At 43.5% G+C, this 16128-nt stretch overlaps 2 protein-coding genes and 1 long non-coding RNA gene across 4 annotated transcripts in view; 2 read left to right on the plus strand and 1 right to left on the minus strand.

Annotated features, from left to right (window-relative positions):
* The window catches only part of MAP3K5 (mitogen-activated protein kinase kinase kinase 5), a 190631-nt gene extending 181699 nt beyond the window's left edge, over positions 1 to 8932 (plus strand). Inside the window, exons 27-30 of the mRNA XM_026504878.4 lie at positions 4687 to 4799; positions 5533 to 5645; positions 7342 to 7418; positions 8097 to 8932. Coding sequence (XP_026360663.1) covers positions 4687 to 4799; positions 5533 to 5645; positions 7342 to 7418; positions 8097 to 8157 — 364 coding nt within the window. The 3' untranslated portion in view covers positions 8158 to 8932. The remainder of the gene's footprint in view (positions 1 to 4686; positions 4800 to 5532; positions 5646 to 7341; positions 7419 to 8096) is intronic.
* On the minus strand, positions 8149 to 15044 carry LOC123001359 (uncharacterized). Its single transcript, XR_006410168.2, has 3 exons — positions 14814 to 15044; positions 9505 to 9594; positions 8149 to 8232 (listed from the first exon to the last, which is right to left on the minus strand). It is a non-coding gene; the product is annotated as an uncharacterized LOC123001359 (long non-coding RNA).
* The window catches only part of MAP7 (microtubule associated protein 7), a 163537-nt gene continuing 162115 nt past the window's right edge, over positions 14707 to 16128 (plus strand). The window contains exon 1 of one of the 2 annotated variants that reach the window (XM_048226102.2): positions 14707 to 14974. In XM_048226102.2, coding sequence (XP_048082059.1) covers positions 14908 to 14974 — 67 coding nt within the window. In that variant the 5' untranslated portion in view covers positions 14707 to 14907. The remainder of the gene's footprint in view (positions 14975 to 16128) is intronic. The other variant, XM_057311021.1, reaches the window with a different exon arrangement.

Here is a 16128-nt window from a genome sequence, read left to right on the forward strand (position 1 = left end):
GATGATCAGTTGACCACATTTATGATCCTATTTTATTTTGAATATGCTCTGTCATATCTGGACTTTAATTTTTCTTTGAGAATTTGGTGACATAGAATCCACATGATCAGGTTATTAAGTGAAGAGTAAATATTTCCTGTTCTTCACAGATATTGGCACAGTTCAAGGTCTGAGTCTATGATTTATAGCTTCCTGTGCTGGCTACAGTTGACACGTGAGCAACTGACTTTACGACTCTGGATTTATAGTGAAACCTTTTTTTGGGGGGGGTGAATCAACAACAGTTGTTCAAATATTTAGTTAAAAATCTTGTTCACCAGGAAGATAAAACATATTTTATTTCTTGTCATAAGTTTTTTAAGTTAAGCTTGAATACCAAGCTTAGTACAAGTAGTACAAAGCCCATCTTATATTCAGAAACATGAATTCTGGCTGCATGATTGAGTAAATCCGTACATATCATCTATGATTTGCATAGAGAAATCTTTCTGAATCAGGGGAAATGGCTTTCAGACTTCCACATCCTGGAAGTCTGTCCTCAGAAACCCAGCTCTTACTTGGCATCTCTAGTACTTAGTGAAAGAATTTGTGTCTTTCCTCCTCTGAGACTTCCGTGGAAATCCTTGGTGTCCCTCATTTCCCCTTCTTCTCAAGCAATACCCCAATCATGACACTGCATCCATTATAGTAGGTGTTAACTTTAGTCCTATTTTTTAGTTTACTCTGTCACCCAATCTTAGATGGAGTTGTTTTTTATACCCCCCTCTGATCTCTGGAGGAGGAATGTTCGCTTGTCACTATTTGGGTCTGACCCCCAACTCCTCCTCCACCCACGGTCAGAATTACACAGGGAGTAAAGCTACTTTATTTACCAATGAGCTGGTGTGTTTGTTTCTCTGGCCCTCAAACCTTCTGTCTATATACCCTGGCTTGTGTCAACAGAACCCGCCTCTGCCGAGTGCCGCCTTTCCCTTCTCTCCTTGGACCTCTGGAGTCGCCCCGTTTTCCATCCTGTCCCGCCCTCTGTCTGCCGCGCGTGCGCCATCTGCAGGCCGGAGGGGCTGCCCTGCCGAGGGCCGCTGCCCGCATCTCTGTTGGGAGGGCTACGACTTGCCCTATTTCTTTATTGTTATTGCATTTTTTACAACAGCCCACATTCATGTTTTTTTCTCTACATATTTACCCTTACATCTGTGACAGCTACAGGATTATGAGCCTCCTTTTCCTGTTTCTAGTAATATCTCCCACAGCTCCTCCCCGTCGCCCCCAGAGAAAGGACAACATTCACCTCACGCATGATGTAAAAAAAAGGGCAGCTGCCTCCGTTCTGGTACTAAGCACCAGAAATGAGAGACTGGTCTTGTCTGTATCATTTTCAGTTGAATATTGCGTGATATATAGAAGTTCATGCATTGCAGGGGCGCCTGGGGGACTCAGTGGAGTGAGCATCCCACTCATGACCATGAGGTCATGATCTCAGGGTCCTGAGATCGAGTTCCACGTCAGGCTCCGCGCGCAGAGGGGAGTCGGCTTGGAGATGCTCTACCTGTGCCCCTCCCCCCCCACTCTCTCTCCCTCTCTCTCTCTCTCTCTACAATAAATAAACAGGGGACACCTGGGTGGCTCAGTCGGTTAAGCATCTGCCTTCTGCTCAGGTCCTGATCCCAGAGTCCTGGGATTGAGTCCCACTCTCTGCTCAGCAGAGAGCCTGCTTCTCCCTCTCCCTCTGCCAGCCATTCCACCTGCTTGTGCTTGCTCTCTCTCTCTCTCCCTCTCTCTGTCAAATAAATAAATAAAATCTTTTTTAAAAGTTTTAAAAAAATTAAAAAATAGAATAAAATGAATAAATCTTTTAAAAAAGTTCATACACTGCAAAATAAACTTACAGGAAGTGTTAGTGTGTTTTTAGGAAGGCTATAGCCCTCATGTTAGAAATCTTAAGCTTATATTTAGATAATCACTAATGAAGGTAAATCAGGTTTATCTAGCTCTTGATTATTAGATCACCAGTAATAATACCAAATAGAGAAAATAACATGGTAGCTTTAGAATGTATATTTTACTTATATTTTGGGGGTATTTTACATAAAATGTTCTGGAAATAATTCACTTCACACCAGTGGTTGGGACAGTACTGCGGGACAATAATGCAGAGTTAGCTAAAACCTAACTCACGCAGAGCGGACTGCTTATCTGTCATCCAATTCTGGAATTACCCACCCCCACCCATCTGAGTTAAAAAATTGACCTCAGGGCAGATGCTTGCCAGATTTTTCTGGAACAGAGAGGCAGGCAATTGCCTTAATTTTGAAGAACTAAGCTCTTAACTGAAGGAAAAGTAAAAATAAACTGATGGGCTGGGTAAATAAATAATTTTTGAGAGCTAGATTTGGGACAGATGAAGTGGTCTGTCAGTGCTCTGCTTTCACTGTTAAGTTCTGGCTTTTAAAGATAGAAAGAAAATATGTAGTCTAGATACACATAGGTTAAATTCTAGAAAAAGTCACTGTGTTCTTCAAAAAAAAAAAAAAAAAGAAGTAAGAATATGCCATCACTATTCCATCCATGTAAATCATCAAGGAAGACAAAAATACATCCTAGACCAAGAAATTGCCAGCTTACAAATTCATGCTGAGCTTGCTGTCGGTCTCCTGGAATACCCTTCTTGCTGGAGTGATAAACATCGGTCTCCTGGAATACCCTTCTTGCTGGAGTGATAAACATCGCCTTCGATCCCGATGCTTACTTTGCTGGTCTTTTTTTTTTTTTTAAAGATTTTATTTATTTATTTGACAGATAGAGACAGCCAGCGAGAGAGGGAACACAAGCAGGGGGAGTGGGAGAGGAAGAAGCAGGCTTCTAGCGGAGGAGCCTGATGTGGGGCTCGATCCCATAACGCCGGGATCACGCCCTGAGCCGAAGGCAGACGCTTAACCGCTGTGTTAGGCGCCCCTTACTTTGCTGGTCTTTAAGTAATCTTTCTCAAACCACCTTCTGTGGCCGCCTCTCGAGAGTCTTCCTTTTCGTCCCGCTTCTGCTGCCCACTCTACTCCGATCCTTTCTCCTCAGGGCCTCACACCTCTGTCCTGTGGGAAAGGAGAAGGAGCCTCCCCGAGCCCTGGGCCCGAGGCTGCCGCAGGGGACAGGATCGCCCACCCTGACGCCCGGCGCTGTCCTTGGCACACTAGCCACAGCTGTCTCATTGAACGTTCACAGTCATCCTTTCGGGATGTTTTCCTTTACCTTTTCACAGATGAGAAAACAGCAGGCCAGAGGTGTTTAGTGATTTACCAAAGTTAACACAGGAAGTGTGTGGCTCAAGCCCAGGGCTGGCTTTCAGCTGGGCCTGTGCTGCCTTCAGAACAAGGCAACTGAAGCAGAAACCAACTTTTGGAATGGACTCCGGTCCTGAGTTAAATCTATCCATCCTGAGAAAATGAAACAAATACAGTTTGCTAAGAGCTGTAGGGTATGCAACAATTTCTCTTGATGATCTTATGAATAATTATGTACCTTAACGTAAAATTCTGAATCCGAGTCACCCAATGATAGTTTTCTAAAAAAAATCTCCCTTCCTAACTTGAAATCTTTTTTCAGAGAACAGTGTTAGAAATGGTGAGGAGGATACCAGTTGGCTCTTAGTTGCACAGTGAACCTTTCATGAATAAGAACTCGGGTATAAATGATGTTAGTTTCTCCTTGTTTCTTTGGAGAATTCTTCAGGTGCCAACTAAGAACTGACTGTACCAGGAACACAACTATCCTTTCACCCACTTCACCAGTCCCCTCAGAAGGGAGAGGAATAATAGTAACATCCTCAACAATTCTAGCAACAACCATTACCGTTTACTGAGTACTACAGGGGACCTCACCTATAGTTTACTTCTCAAATTTTCAGTAAAAAAAAAAAAAGACTGCCCTTCTGCTTTGCATTGATTATTATATCATCCATAATCAACTTTTTTTGATGAAGGATCACACATGTAAAATGTAGCTGTGTTAATATCATATATATTTTATTTTACTTTCTTTATTTGCCATTTATGGTCAAAAAAACCCAAAATATCTCTGAAGATTTTTTTTTAAGATTTTATTTATTTATTTGAGAGACAGTGAGAAAGAGCACAAGCAGGGAGAGGGAGAAGCAGACTCCCATGCTGAGCAAGGAGCCTGACATGGCGCTCGATCCCAGGACCCCAGGATCATGACCTGAGCCCAAGGCAAACGCTTAACCAACTGAGCCACCCAGACACCCCTATCTCTGAAGATTTGGCAGACAGTTGGGGTAGCTGAAAGTACAAGCCTTCTAGAGCCTCGCTACTCAACATGGGGGGTCTGAGGACCAGCAATATGAGTATCACCTGGGGGAACGCATTAGAAATGCAGAATTGTGGGGTCCCTGGGTGGCTCAGTCATTAAGCGTCTGCCTTTGGCTCGGGTCATGATTCCAGGGTCCTGGGATCAAGTCCCACATCGTATCAGGAAGTTATATATTTATTTATTTATTTTTAAAAAAGGAATGCAGAATCTCAGACCTACTCCCAAAATTACTGGATCACAATCTGCATTTCAATAAGATCCCAGGGGTGTCTGTGTTCCTTATAGCTTGAAAAATCCAGATCCAGAAGGTCACTGTGGCTGCTCCAGCTTTATTATCATGTCAACCAATATACCTTTCTTTTACAGATTACTGGAAGAATTGGTTCAGAAAGAGAAAGAATTACAAGCACTCCTTCATCAAGCTATTGAAGAAAAAGACCAAGAAATTAAACACCTGAAGCTTAAGTCCCAACCAATAGGTGAATAATAGAAAATTTTTAAGTGATACTGTTAAACCAGGCTGCCACAAAAAGGGGAGAAAGCCAACGGGCAGTTTTATTTCATGGCTTAATTGGCATCTGTCACTTGTACGGCGACTACAAGCAGAAATTGCTTTTAAGAAATATCCAGTTCTTAATTGCAGCAAACTATAATTTCAATATAACCTAATTTCAAATAAGATGATTCATGGTCATCTTTTCCTGAGATTATTTGAGGTAAATAGGGCTCTAACACTTTTTTGGTCTTTATTTTTTTTAATTTTCAAATGAGATTACTAGAATAAAATACTATATTTGGTCATTTTTGCATTTGTATTCTGTATATCCTGGGGTTTTTCCCATATTATTGCAAATAGTGAAAAAGAGATTATTATGTGATTATATGGTTTTCTGCTAATTATGCTCATGTTTGTCGCATGAAAAACCCACAGTACAGTTTTGGTGAAACAAGTTTATTCTAAGAACCTATAGAATTGATATGAAAGTATAAGGTGGGAATGTCATTACATTATTGCTTCTGCCTCTCCATTTATTAGTAGTCTTTAAGAGGTTTGCTTATATTACCATTTATACTACCCATCTTGATTGTTTCTATTATTTTCTGATCGAGCAAAATCTTTTAAAGTAGTAATAAATGTCGGTTGACTGGGAGGGTCTCAGACGGCCTCTGTGAGAAGCTAAGAATGTCCCTCCCTCCCCAATTCTGTCCTAGATATTCCTGGATTGCCTGAATGCCCCCGGGATTCTCCTGGCACAAATACTGAAGAGTCTGAACTTACTGAGTGGCTAAGAGAAAAGGGAGCTGATGAAGACACTATAAGTCGGGTAAAGAAAACTGTCCGTGGGACAAGCTTTTCTTTCACTTCATAATGTTGAGCGCCTACTGTGTGCGAGGCACGGGGCATATACACTGGTGAGCCCTCCTGCGGATACGGACTAGGCTCGGCAGACGGTTATCAAGCAATTCCACAGATAAAGCAGGATGATACCCTGATAAACTCTATGAAGGAAAGGTTATCAGGTGTTAGGAGACAGAGAGAGGAAGAGGTTAGGGAAGGTTCTCAGGAAGGTGGTGAATGAGCTGAAGTCTAAAGGCATTGGTAGGAATAAACCAAGCCATCTGTATGTATATTTGGGGAGGGGGGTGAGGAGGGAAAAATCTTTCTGGGGGTCGGGGTGCTGAACGTGCAAAGACAATGAGGTAGGCAAAAGCTCTGTGGTCCAGGACCCCTAAGGATTTTTTATATTTTTGAACTGAAAATAAGGAAGAGTGGGAAAATCAAGACAAAACTAAAATTGTAAAGTTTCTAATTCTCTCTTATGTTTGACTTTTTAGTTCTCTCACAACATTATTAGACTCTACTGGGCAGTGGCTATTTATTGATATTTAATAAAATAGATCTAGCCAGTCAACGTGTGTCAGGAACACTTTCTATATCTATAATAACCTAATTCCCCTCAGCTCCTTCCAGACTTTGGTCATCAGCAGCTGTAGCGCTTGTGTTTGAAGATTACATATATGTATACACACATACACACACTAAGAAGTTATATTTTTTATTATTTTATAGGAAGGGCCCAATACAATATTACATGAACTTTAGTTTTATGTTTAAATTTTTTAAACAACTAAAAATAAAGATTTTTTTTTCTCTTTACTTGAATCCATTGGGCTACTAAATAAAATTTCGGGTTACCTCAGAAATCTGCATTGAACAAGTTACTGCTACTTAAATTTAAATGGCTCTCTAGCTTCTGGAGAATGACGCATCCATTCAAGTTCTCTGAAATATTTATTCCTCGAACTAAGACTCAGGTCACAATTAAGGAGTAGTAATTGATGGCCCACTAAATTATTGCCTTTTTTTTAATTTAAAATTAAAGCTGCAGTTTAAATTCAGGTCTCTGATTTTTATCGTAATTATTTTAAAAGTACCTCTTATTAGCTATGAAAAAATAAATTCAGAAATTAAGTGTAAACAATACCTTTTTATCCACTTGAGAAAAATAAAGCTACACAGCAACAAACCTCTCAAAAATAAACGTTACGGGGGAGGGGATGGGGTCACTGGGTGATGGGCACTAAGGAGGGCACGTGATGTACTGAGCACTGGGTGTTACATGCAACTGATGAATTACTGAACTCTACATCTGAAACTCATGATACATTGTATGTTAACTAATTGACTTTAAATAAAATAAGTAAAAAAATATATATAAATGTTATCTTATGAACAGCAGATGTAATTACAAAATGAGTTGTATCTGTTCATTAGAAGGCCATTCAGAAATTGTGCTGCTTATAATCTTTATGCATTTGGAAGTCATATGGACGTATTTCTTTGCAATTATTTTGTAAGAGGGGGGACTTTTTCCTAATAATTCCAGAAGATTATGTTTTTAGTAGATTTCCTTTTAGATTCATTTTTAAATTACTGCCAACATTTATATTATGGGTAGCGTTATTTATTAAAGCTGTACAAAACATCTTACTTTTGTGTATATTTTACTTTCTCCACAGTTTTTGGCCGAGGATTATTCACTAGAGGATGTTCTCTTCTATGTTACACGTGATGATTTAAAATGCCTCAGACTAAGGTACCACTTTTCTTTCTGTTCCTTTTTCATGATGGAAAGAGCTCTGGGTTCCTGCTCTGGCCGGGCCCCTCCCCAGCTGTAACCATCTCAGCAGTCCTGGGCCCCGTTCTCTGGTTCGCACTGGCTCTGAGTAAACGGAGTTTGTTGTGCCAAGCTATTACTGGGCACTCTTATCACCAATATCTATGTCAGTAAATGCAAATCAACTCAAAGAATTTCTTGATAATCGAGTAGACTGAGGCCATGCAGTTATTTTAAAGCTGCCTTAAACAAATGCTCTCATTTAGGTCAGGACTGTACCATAATTATTAGAAATAATAGAATAGGTGCTGATTTGCCATCCACATACCACGTATAATGTGATACAGTTTCTTATCGTAGTTTTCTCTGCCGGCCAAGCATATGCATAACTGACTCGCATAGAATTCTGTAAAGACCCGTTTCAAATGTGCTGAAAATCTGAAATGATGCTTTGGGAACTGGTAGTCTGTGGGAGTGGGAAGGAAAGGCAGGGAGGGGTGATGACCAAACATAGAAAGAATACGTGAGGACCGATAAGACTTTGGGATCGTTGTGTTCTGATCAGAGTAGCTAGAGGTGAAGAAGTCACATGTATACATCAAGGGCAGTGTTTCAAACGAGGTGTTCTCTCCCCTATGTTCCTGTGTCTTTAAACAGAGGAGGGACGCTGTGCACACTGTGGAAGGCCATCACCGACTTTCGAGACACACAGACTTGACTGTCGCTCAGTTTGCTTCCAGCCTTCCGTGGAGATTCTAACAGACAGAACTGATCTTCGCAGGGGAGGGAGAATCTAAGGGAGAGGAGAGAGAAGCTGCACTTTAAATCCAGTATTTGTTTACTTGTGTTAAAAGAAAAAAAAAAAAAGACAAAATACACTGAAATTTCCTAACTGCTTCTATTTCTACAATTCATAAGGACTCTTTGTAAGGACTCTCAAAATAATCCTAAACATCAGGATGTTTGGGATTATTTTCATCTAAACATTTTTATGGAAATATTTTTAACTTAGCAGCTGTTGCACTTCGGCCAAATGTCTCTTTTACACGAAACAGATAGAACATTTCATGTGATCGTGCATCACTGGAACAAAACCAAAATGTGACCGTAACTTTTTAGGCTTATGTGTGTGTGTAAGATACCCTGAGTAGAAATGCATAATTTCCATTATTGTGTAAAGTTTATGGTTTTTTTTTTAAGTGTGCAGAATCTGAGAAGCAACAGTTTTTACTTACCTATCTGTATTAATTGTAATATTGACTCTATTTTGTAACTTAAGTTTCTGGCCCATAGTATGTTCATTTGAGTCGTGTATGTTCTACTAAACTGTACCAGTTGCACACGTCTGAATCATAGTCATGTTAGCTTGTTCTAAAGCTATCCATTGTGTCATATTTACTCTAAAAAGTAAAAAGACCCTTAACGTACTGTTCGATAAAATTCTAAAGAATTCTTATTTTGTTTTGACAAACCAGATAAACTACTGTGTCAAATTTCTAGTTGTTTCTTCCGCTCTGCTATTAAATAGAATCTGGCTTCTATTCAAGTAATCGCAGAACGATTGATCTGCAAGCTGCCCCTCAGGGCACCAGGGTGGTAAGACAGAGGGTGAAGGAAAAAAAAAAAAAGAATTTACATGAAAGAACGTCCCTGTGTTGTTTCTCAAGGCCATAAGTTATCGTGAGTGAGACTACTGTATATCTCAGAGGGTCTGCAAGTAGCATCCCAGTGGAGAACACTGCATTTTCTCTCTCATTAATTGCTTAGCTCTCATATTTGAGGAACATGTTTTTCTTTGAAGCTGAATACTATAGTTTATAAGCCTGCCCCTGTTAATAGGGTGAAGTCTGAAGCTCGGAGATAGTTGGATGACATGAACACAAAATTCTTAGATACAGAGGAACTTGCTTATGCTGCAAGACAGAAATAATATAGAGCTCTTCGTGTATCGTTACTTGACCCATACATAACAGTCTTTGAAAAAACAGGACTCATCTTTATTTCTATGTGAAAATCAAGGTCCAGTATATCTTGTATTGCATGAGACTGCACAGAAAGTTCTCACCTTGTTTTCTCATTTGATACTTGCAACAACATAGCGGCATCTTTTATTTTTACATCCCAATTTCAAGGACAGATAGTTGCCTCTTGTAACCTGTGGGGAAATTTTGAAGGAGGTGAGGTGTAAATTAAATGGTATGTCATTTCACTCAAACTAACACAGGGCAATTCTTTTTTTAAAGATTTATTTATTTATTTTAGAGAGAGAGCATGAGCAGGAGGGGACCACAACCTGAGCCAAAACCAAGAGTCGATCATTTAACTGACTGTGCCACCCAGGCACCCCGATACAGGGTAGTTCTTAATTAAGCCACAGTTTATCTCCCCAGTTCTAATGGCCAGGTGCTTCTTTTAGTTTGTTCAAGGATCAAGCTACCCATCTTCAACCAATTCTTTAATGGAAGGTCTTTCCTCGGGATTTTCCTCCTACTGTATATCTTTGTGGGCTTTGTGGGTTCCTCTATCCCTGCATGGTTCATAATACATTCCCAGGCCAGCATCATTAGGTTTTGTCAGAACTGTGGGCCTCAGTCACAAAAGAAGGCAGTTCCATTATGGTCCAAGTTTTGCTAAAGGTTTCACTTGGAAGGTGTTTGGCATCAGTCTAGGCCAGTGACTCTCAACCCAGATTCACATTAAAATGACCGGGATGTTTTTTAAAATATACTGATGTGGGGCACCTGGGTGCCTCAGTTGGTTAAGCATCTGATTTCAGCTCATTTCATAATCTCAGGGTCCTGGGATCAAGCCCCACATGGGGCTCCCTGCTTAGCAGGGAGTCTGCTTGTCCCTCTGCCCCTCCCCCCACTTGTGCTCTCTCTCAAATAAATAAACACAATCTTTTTTTTTTTTTTAACATTTTATTTATTTATTTGACAGAGACAGAGACAGCCAGCGAGAGAGGGAACACAAGCAGGGGGAGTGGGAATGGAAGAAGCAGGCTCATAGCGGAGGAGCCTGATGTGGGGCTCGATCCCATAATGCCAGGATCACGCCCTGAGCCGAAGGCAGACGCTTAACCTCTGTGCCACCCAGGCGCCCCAATAAACACAATCTTTTAAAAAAATAAAAATAAAACAAAATATACTGATGCCACCACCTTAGAGAAACTGTGTTTATTGGTCTGGGGTAAGGCCCATAGATCCTATTTTTAAAAAGCTCTGCAGATGATTTAACAGTATCAAGTCCCACCTTCGTATTCCAAGAGACACCTGGACAGAGAAATAGAGAGCTCCTTTCCATAGAGGTGGTAGTAAGATGGTTTCCATTTGGTGTAGCAAGAGTCTAGACACAAAAGCCAGGAGCAAAACCATCACTTCCCTTTTGACCTTGGGAAAATTAATTAACCTCTCCAAGTCTCAGGTTCCTCATCTGAAATGGGGGAAATCATGTACCTTTCTCATAGGGTTGTTGTAAGATTTAAAGAAAATCATGAGGTAAGATGCTTAGTGCAATGCTTGGTAGATGTAAGCAATCTTACCTCTTAAGGTAAGATGTAAGCTACTCTTACCTCTTATCATTCATTCAGAAGTATTTGTTAAATACTTACTGGGTTCTACATTCTGTGGTGCATGAACAAGACACAGGTCTTGCCCCCTGAAGTTCACCGTCACAACAGTACCTACAGTAAGTGCTACAGTTACATCTGACCACCAAGGGGTGGGAGGGTCAAGAAAAGCTTTCCAGAGAAGTGAGGTCCAGAGCTGTGCCTGGAAAGATGATTTGTAACAGAACAGTTTACACATGGGTGGTGGAGGCAGGCTCATAAGAGAAACTGAACCAGAATTTGCTGGGAAAGGAAAACTAATGTTTCTTCTTAACCATGTTTTGATTTCTTTCTCCAAATTCTGTCATTGCCTATTTTGTTTCATTCATTCCTAAGCCATTACATAAAACAGTCTGGCAATGAGGGATTATTGTTAAACACTGCAATGCCCACTATGTGTGAGGCAATGGGGCAGCAGGGGAGAGACGCATGATGGCTATCAAGTTCAGAAGGCATGCAATGCACATTATGTCATCAAGGACATCAGCAATTGGTAAACAAGGAAAATAATTGATGGCTTCAGACTTTATAGACACCCTATAGAGAGAGAAGACAAAGTCCCTGCCAACAAGTAGTTCATATCAGATTGAAGGGACAAATTTGCACTAACAAATCACACCTACTCTATGTTAAAGGCCAGATGAATGCAAACCCAGAACTGGTGGAGAGCTTCAGAGGACAAGCTGGCTGGGAGTGAGGGCCAGTGGAACAGGCTTCACTGAGGAGGAAGACCTCAACCGAGGCATCTGAAGGAAGGAATTCAATAACTCAGGACCAGGGAAGTCAATCAGGGTAGAGCGTTCCAACAACAAAGGCAGAAAGAGGGGATTTGCAAGATGTTCTAGAGAAAGTGAACAACTTTTATATGAGAGCATACAAAAATTTTAACTTATATTTGGCTAGAAATAGGAGTTCTAGAAATAAAAAGTGGAAAGTGGGATAGGAGAGAGTTCAGGGTGTGATGAGGGGGTGGTCAGGGAGGGAAGTGGTGTTGGCATTTAATTATGTAGAAATGGGGAATCTTAAAGGTTTTGGAGCAAGGGAGGGGTGGATGTAAAGTAGGGTATGAGAAGATTAATCCAATGAAGGGAAATTAGAACAGAACTTGGACAGAGCAGTTCAGAGACTGATTCAGATGTGAATGAGTCCAGGAGCAGAGCAGTAGGAATTGAGAGCGTGGAATTAAAACTATGAGTTGACAAGATTTGGGAACTATGATTTGAGCAGTGGTGACAAGGGAGAGGAAAGAATAGCTGTTGAAACTATGCAAGTAAGAGAAGAGTTCAAAACAGGCAGGTTTGAAGGGGAGCTTGTTTGAGACACGATGAATTAATGGCAAAGCATTCCGATAGAAATGTGCAGAGACCATTGAGAATGTCCTGGTGGAAGTTAGGACAGAGATCAAGGGTATATTCTGGATCTAGGAGTCACCTTGATGGAGATAACAGTAAATGAGGGCTATGAGAAATAGAAAGGTTGTGACCTAAAATTTTGGGAAAAGGAAGGTTTCGGGACAGTTTGGGCGGAAGGAGGAATTTAAATCAGCAAAAGAGACAAAAGGACTGGTCACAGAGGAATGAGAAAAACCAGGCCAGTGGTGTAAGCCAAGAGGAAGACTTCATCTGGTATAGCAGGAAGGGCAGGAGAACAACCGATTAATAATAATAGGTAAATTTGATTTTGTGACCTGGAAAGCTTATTTATAGACAGGCAAGAAAGACTAATAAAGCTGGTTAAACAAAGATAAGCCTATGGCACATTTATTATCTTTGGTGAACAAAATGTATGACAATAGATTTGGGAGGGTGGGGTGTCAAGGAAAGAAATTTTCAGAATCAAAGAGCCCTGAATGGAGATGCATTTTAGAAGAAAAGAGGGATGAGGTTTCAAAGGAGGCAGGAGGGAGGGCTGATGGCATCAGGAGGTTCAGCTCCTCCCCCTGGAAACGGGAACCCTGATTATTCGGAGATTTTGAGATGGGTGTGGGAAACTCAAGACAGATGGCTTCTCTGTGCTAAGTACAGCACAAGGTATAACATGGTGGTGTGTGACATTTAACAGATGTTGTCCCTCGCTGCATTTTCATGCGACAGCTCACCCTGTTCCAGACACCCCATTAAGTTTGAAACACATAAGCAATTGGGGGCGTAAGTGCAGGATTTTGGTGTGTTTCTTATAGCACTTATTTTTGTGTAACTTGTGATAGACTAAAACATAAGTTAGCAGAAGAATGCAAGAAGAGATAAGCATATGCCCAAAACAAAGCAAACCACAAAAGACACACACAAACACCAGTAAGTTTTGACTTTGGGGGGGGGGGGGGTATGTATCCCAGAAAGAATTCACTGGCTTACTGAAGTAGGTAGTAAATCAATGTTCTTCCGGAGTTCGACTCTTTAAATTCAAGTAGGAGAAGCCTTCCGATGTTCACAGGAAAGTGTCTCAAACTCTGATGACTTTGTGTAATAAAAAATGCCTTTGCTGAGACCCAAGCTGAGGTCTACAACCACCTGGTCCCACCTGGTACTTTATTTTTATTGATTAGACATCTGATAAGAGTGATGTGACTAATTTGAGAAGACCACATAACTAAATGATGAGTTTGCCTAACCCACTGTAGAAATGGCACTAAGGGAGAAGCCATTACTACAAACCACGGCGTCAGTGTCCCTTAGTCAAAACCCCTATCAAGTCAGCCGGTGAACCAGTAAACCAAATAAAAAGAGTTCACTCCTGAACCGAGTGGCAGGGTTTTTTTTATGCAAGGATGGTGAGAATTGTCACCCGAACAAGAACTCCAACACTTCCCAGGCACTCTTGGGCCTTCAACAGATTCTGCTGAAGTCCTTGAAAGGGTTTTAAATTGTTGGGAACCTCCTGGTTATGTTCAGCCAACCGAAACTGTGGGAGTGCATTTCTGTGTAACCAGCCGGAACTGGTCGCTGTCAGTTTTGTTCCTTATGTTTCCATTTATGCAAGCTACTTTTTTCCCCTTCAGCATTTTGTTGCTTATCGTTTATTTGCCTAATAGAGCAGAAACTGGTTACTCCTCCGCTAATAATCTGATATATATATATATATTTATTTTTTATTTTTTTATTTTTTATTTTTTTGCCTATTGCTTTTTCCCCTGGTCTTCCTTAGCAAGCCAGAAGTTGCAAGGTAGTTGCTAATCGGAAACCAAGAGTAAGAAGCCACAGCACCGGGCCTAAGTTTCCCTAACTTGTGTGCCCTGGGGCTCATCCGATACAAAGATCTGGTGAAAAGATAATGGCGTCCTAGAACGCAGCTGGAAACCGGAACCCAGCGTGGAAACCAGCCCGTGTACTTCAGCTTTCCACGTGGCACCACGCTCTTGCGGCTGTCACCATGAACTCCAGCCCTGGCGAAGTCAAACCTGACCTGCCTACTTCAGAGTTCAGAGAACAGAGCGTCCCGATGCCCTCGCGTCACTTTGGCTGATTCTCAGCCCGTCCCGCTGGCAGGCGCTACTAAGTGTCGTCGCCCCACCTCCAGACCTCGGGGAGCCCGCCGCCGTCTCCGGGGTGGGTAGGAGCTCCGGCCAGGTGCCTGGCTCCGCCCGCCGCTCTCGCAGCCATCACCCAGCCGCGTCGGTCCGAGCGGCTGCCACGTCGCACCTGCCCGCGAGGGGGCGCGCCCGCGCGTCGCTCGTAAGCCGCTCCGCGCGTCGCTCGTAAGCCGCTCCCCGCGGGCCTGCTCGCGCTCTCTCCTCCCTCCGCCCTCCGCCCTCCCCAGAAGGCGCTCACCTGTCTGGGCCGCGGGCCCTGGAGGCGGGGGGCCGGCTTGAGCGAGGCCGAGGAAGAGGGCGGAGCGGCTCTCCGGGCGCGTCATCGGAGCACCATGGCGGAGCTAGGAGCTGGCGGCGACAGCCACAGGGGCGGCGACGGCGCTCTGCAGAGCGAAACAGGTGACTGCAAGGCTGGGGCAGACGGGGGTCCCGCGGGCGGGAGGCGGCGACCCGGAGGGGTGGGCTCGCGTCGGGCACCAGCGGTCCCTTCCCCCGCCCGGCCGCGGCCCGGAACGGCCGGCCCCGCGCGCCGCGCACCCGGGCTCGGAGCGCGCCTACCCTCCGCCCTCCGAGGCGCGTCCGCCGCCCGGGCCGGCGGTGTCCGAATGCCGCGGCCCGCCGGCCCCAGTTCCGGTCGCCCCTCTCCCGCTCCACCTCGACTTTCCCACAACAGGTGGAAACTCGCCAGCGAGTGCGGGAGGGAGGAGGAACTGGAAAACGCCGGCCGCTCCCCTCCCACCTGCAGACCTGGCTCTAATTCAGTTTAATGGGGAAATCGTATCCCCCAAACCAAACAACCAGCCGGAAAATCCTCGGCCAGGTGCGAGCGACACGATTATCCGTTTCTGGCACCCCTCCCGCCTTCGCCGGTCGAACCGGGTGCCGGGGTCGCAGGCGCCGGTGGCGCAGCGAGTGCCGGCGCGAGGGTCGCGCGGTGAGCGGCGGCCTCCTCCTCCCCGGTGTCCGCAGTTAAGACCCTCTCCCGGGGCGCACTGAGATCGCGGAGTGGGGAGTGCAGGGCTGGTTGCAGGCAAGTGGGGCTGCGTGTGCGGAATAGTCGGACTCGTAGATTCGTTGACTTGAAAGGGTCCTTAGAGTTCAGGCTTTTAGTCCATGCGCCAACCGCAGGTAGGAAGAAATGTCGGCTCAGGTGGTGACACCGCCCCCCGACCTCCGCATTAACCTTCGGGGACAGGGGCTCACATCTCCAAGGCAAGCAGCAAGTTTGTCTTCCCAGCCTCATCTTGCATGAAGACGATTTTCCCCCCTCGTGATAGTTTTTTTTTCTTGAGAAACTGTTTTGCAGATCCTCTCCTCTCTCCTATTCCTTCTATTCTTGACCGGTAAACTGTCTCTGGTACCTTCCCACACTAGGGATGGGGGCGGTGAGGCAGTTTCTTATTTTAAAAAGAATTCAAATTGCAGCCTCCCCAGTTGCAATGCGTTTTCTGCTTACACACATAATCGGAAACCATTGTTTCCCTAAATGTAAGAACCTCCAGATTCTCCTATCCACCCCCCCCCAAAGACCTTTTGATATTTTAATTCGGAAG

The sequence above is a fragment of the Ursus arctos genome, unplaced genomic scaffold, assembly GCF_023065955.2.
Source record: "Ursus arctos isolate Adak ecotype North America unplaced genomic scaffold, UrsArc2.0 scaffold_13, whole genome shotgun sequence".
NCBI classification, from domain to species: Eukaryota; Metazoa; Chordata; class Mammalia; order Carnivora; family Ursidae; genus Ursus; species Ursus arctos.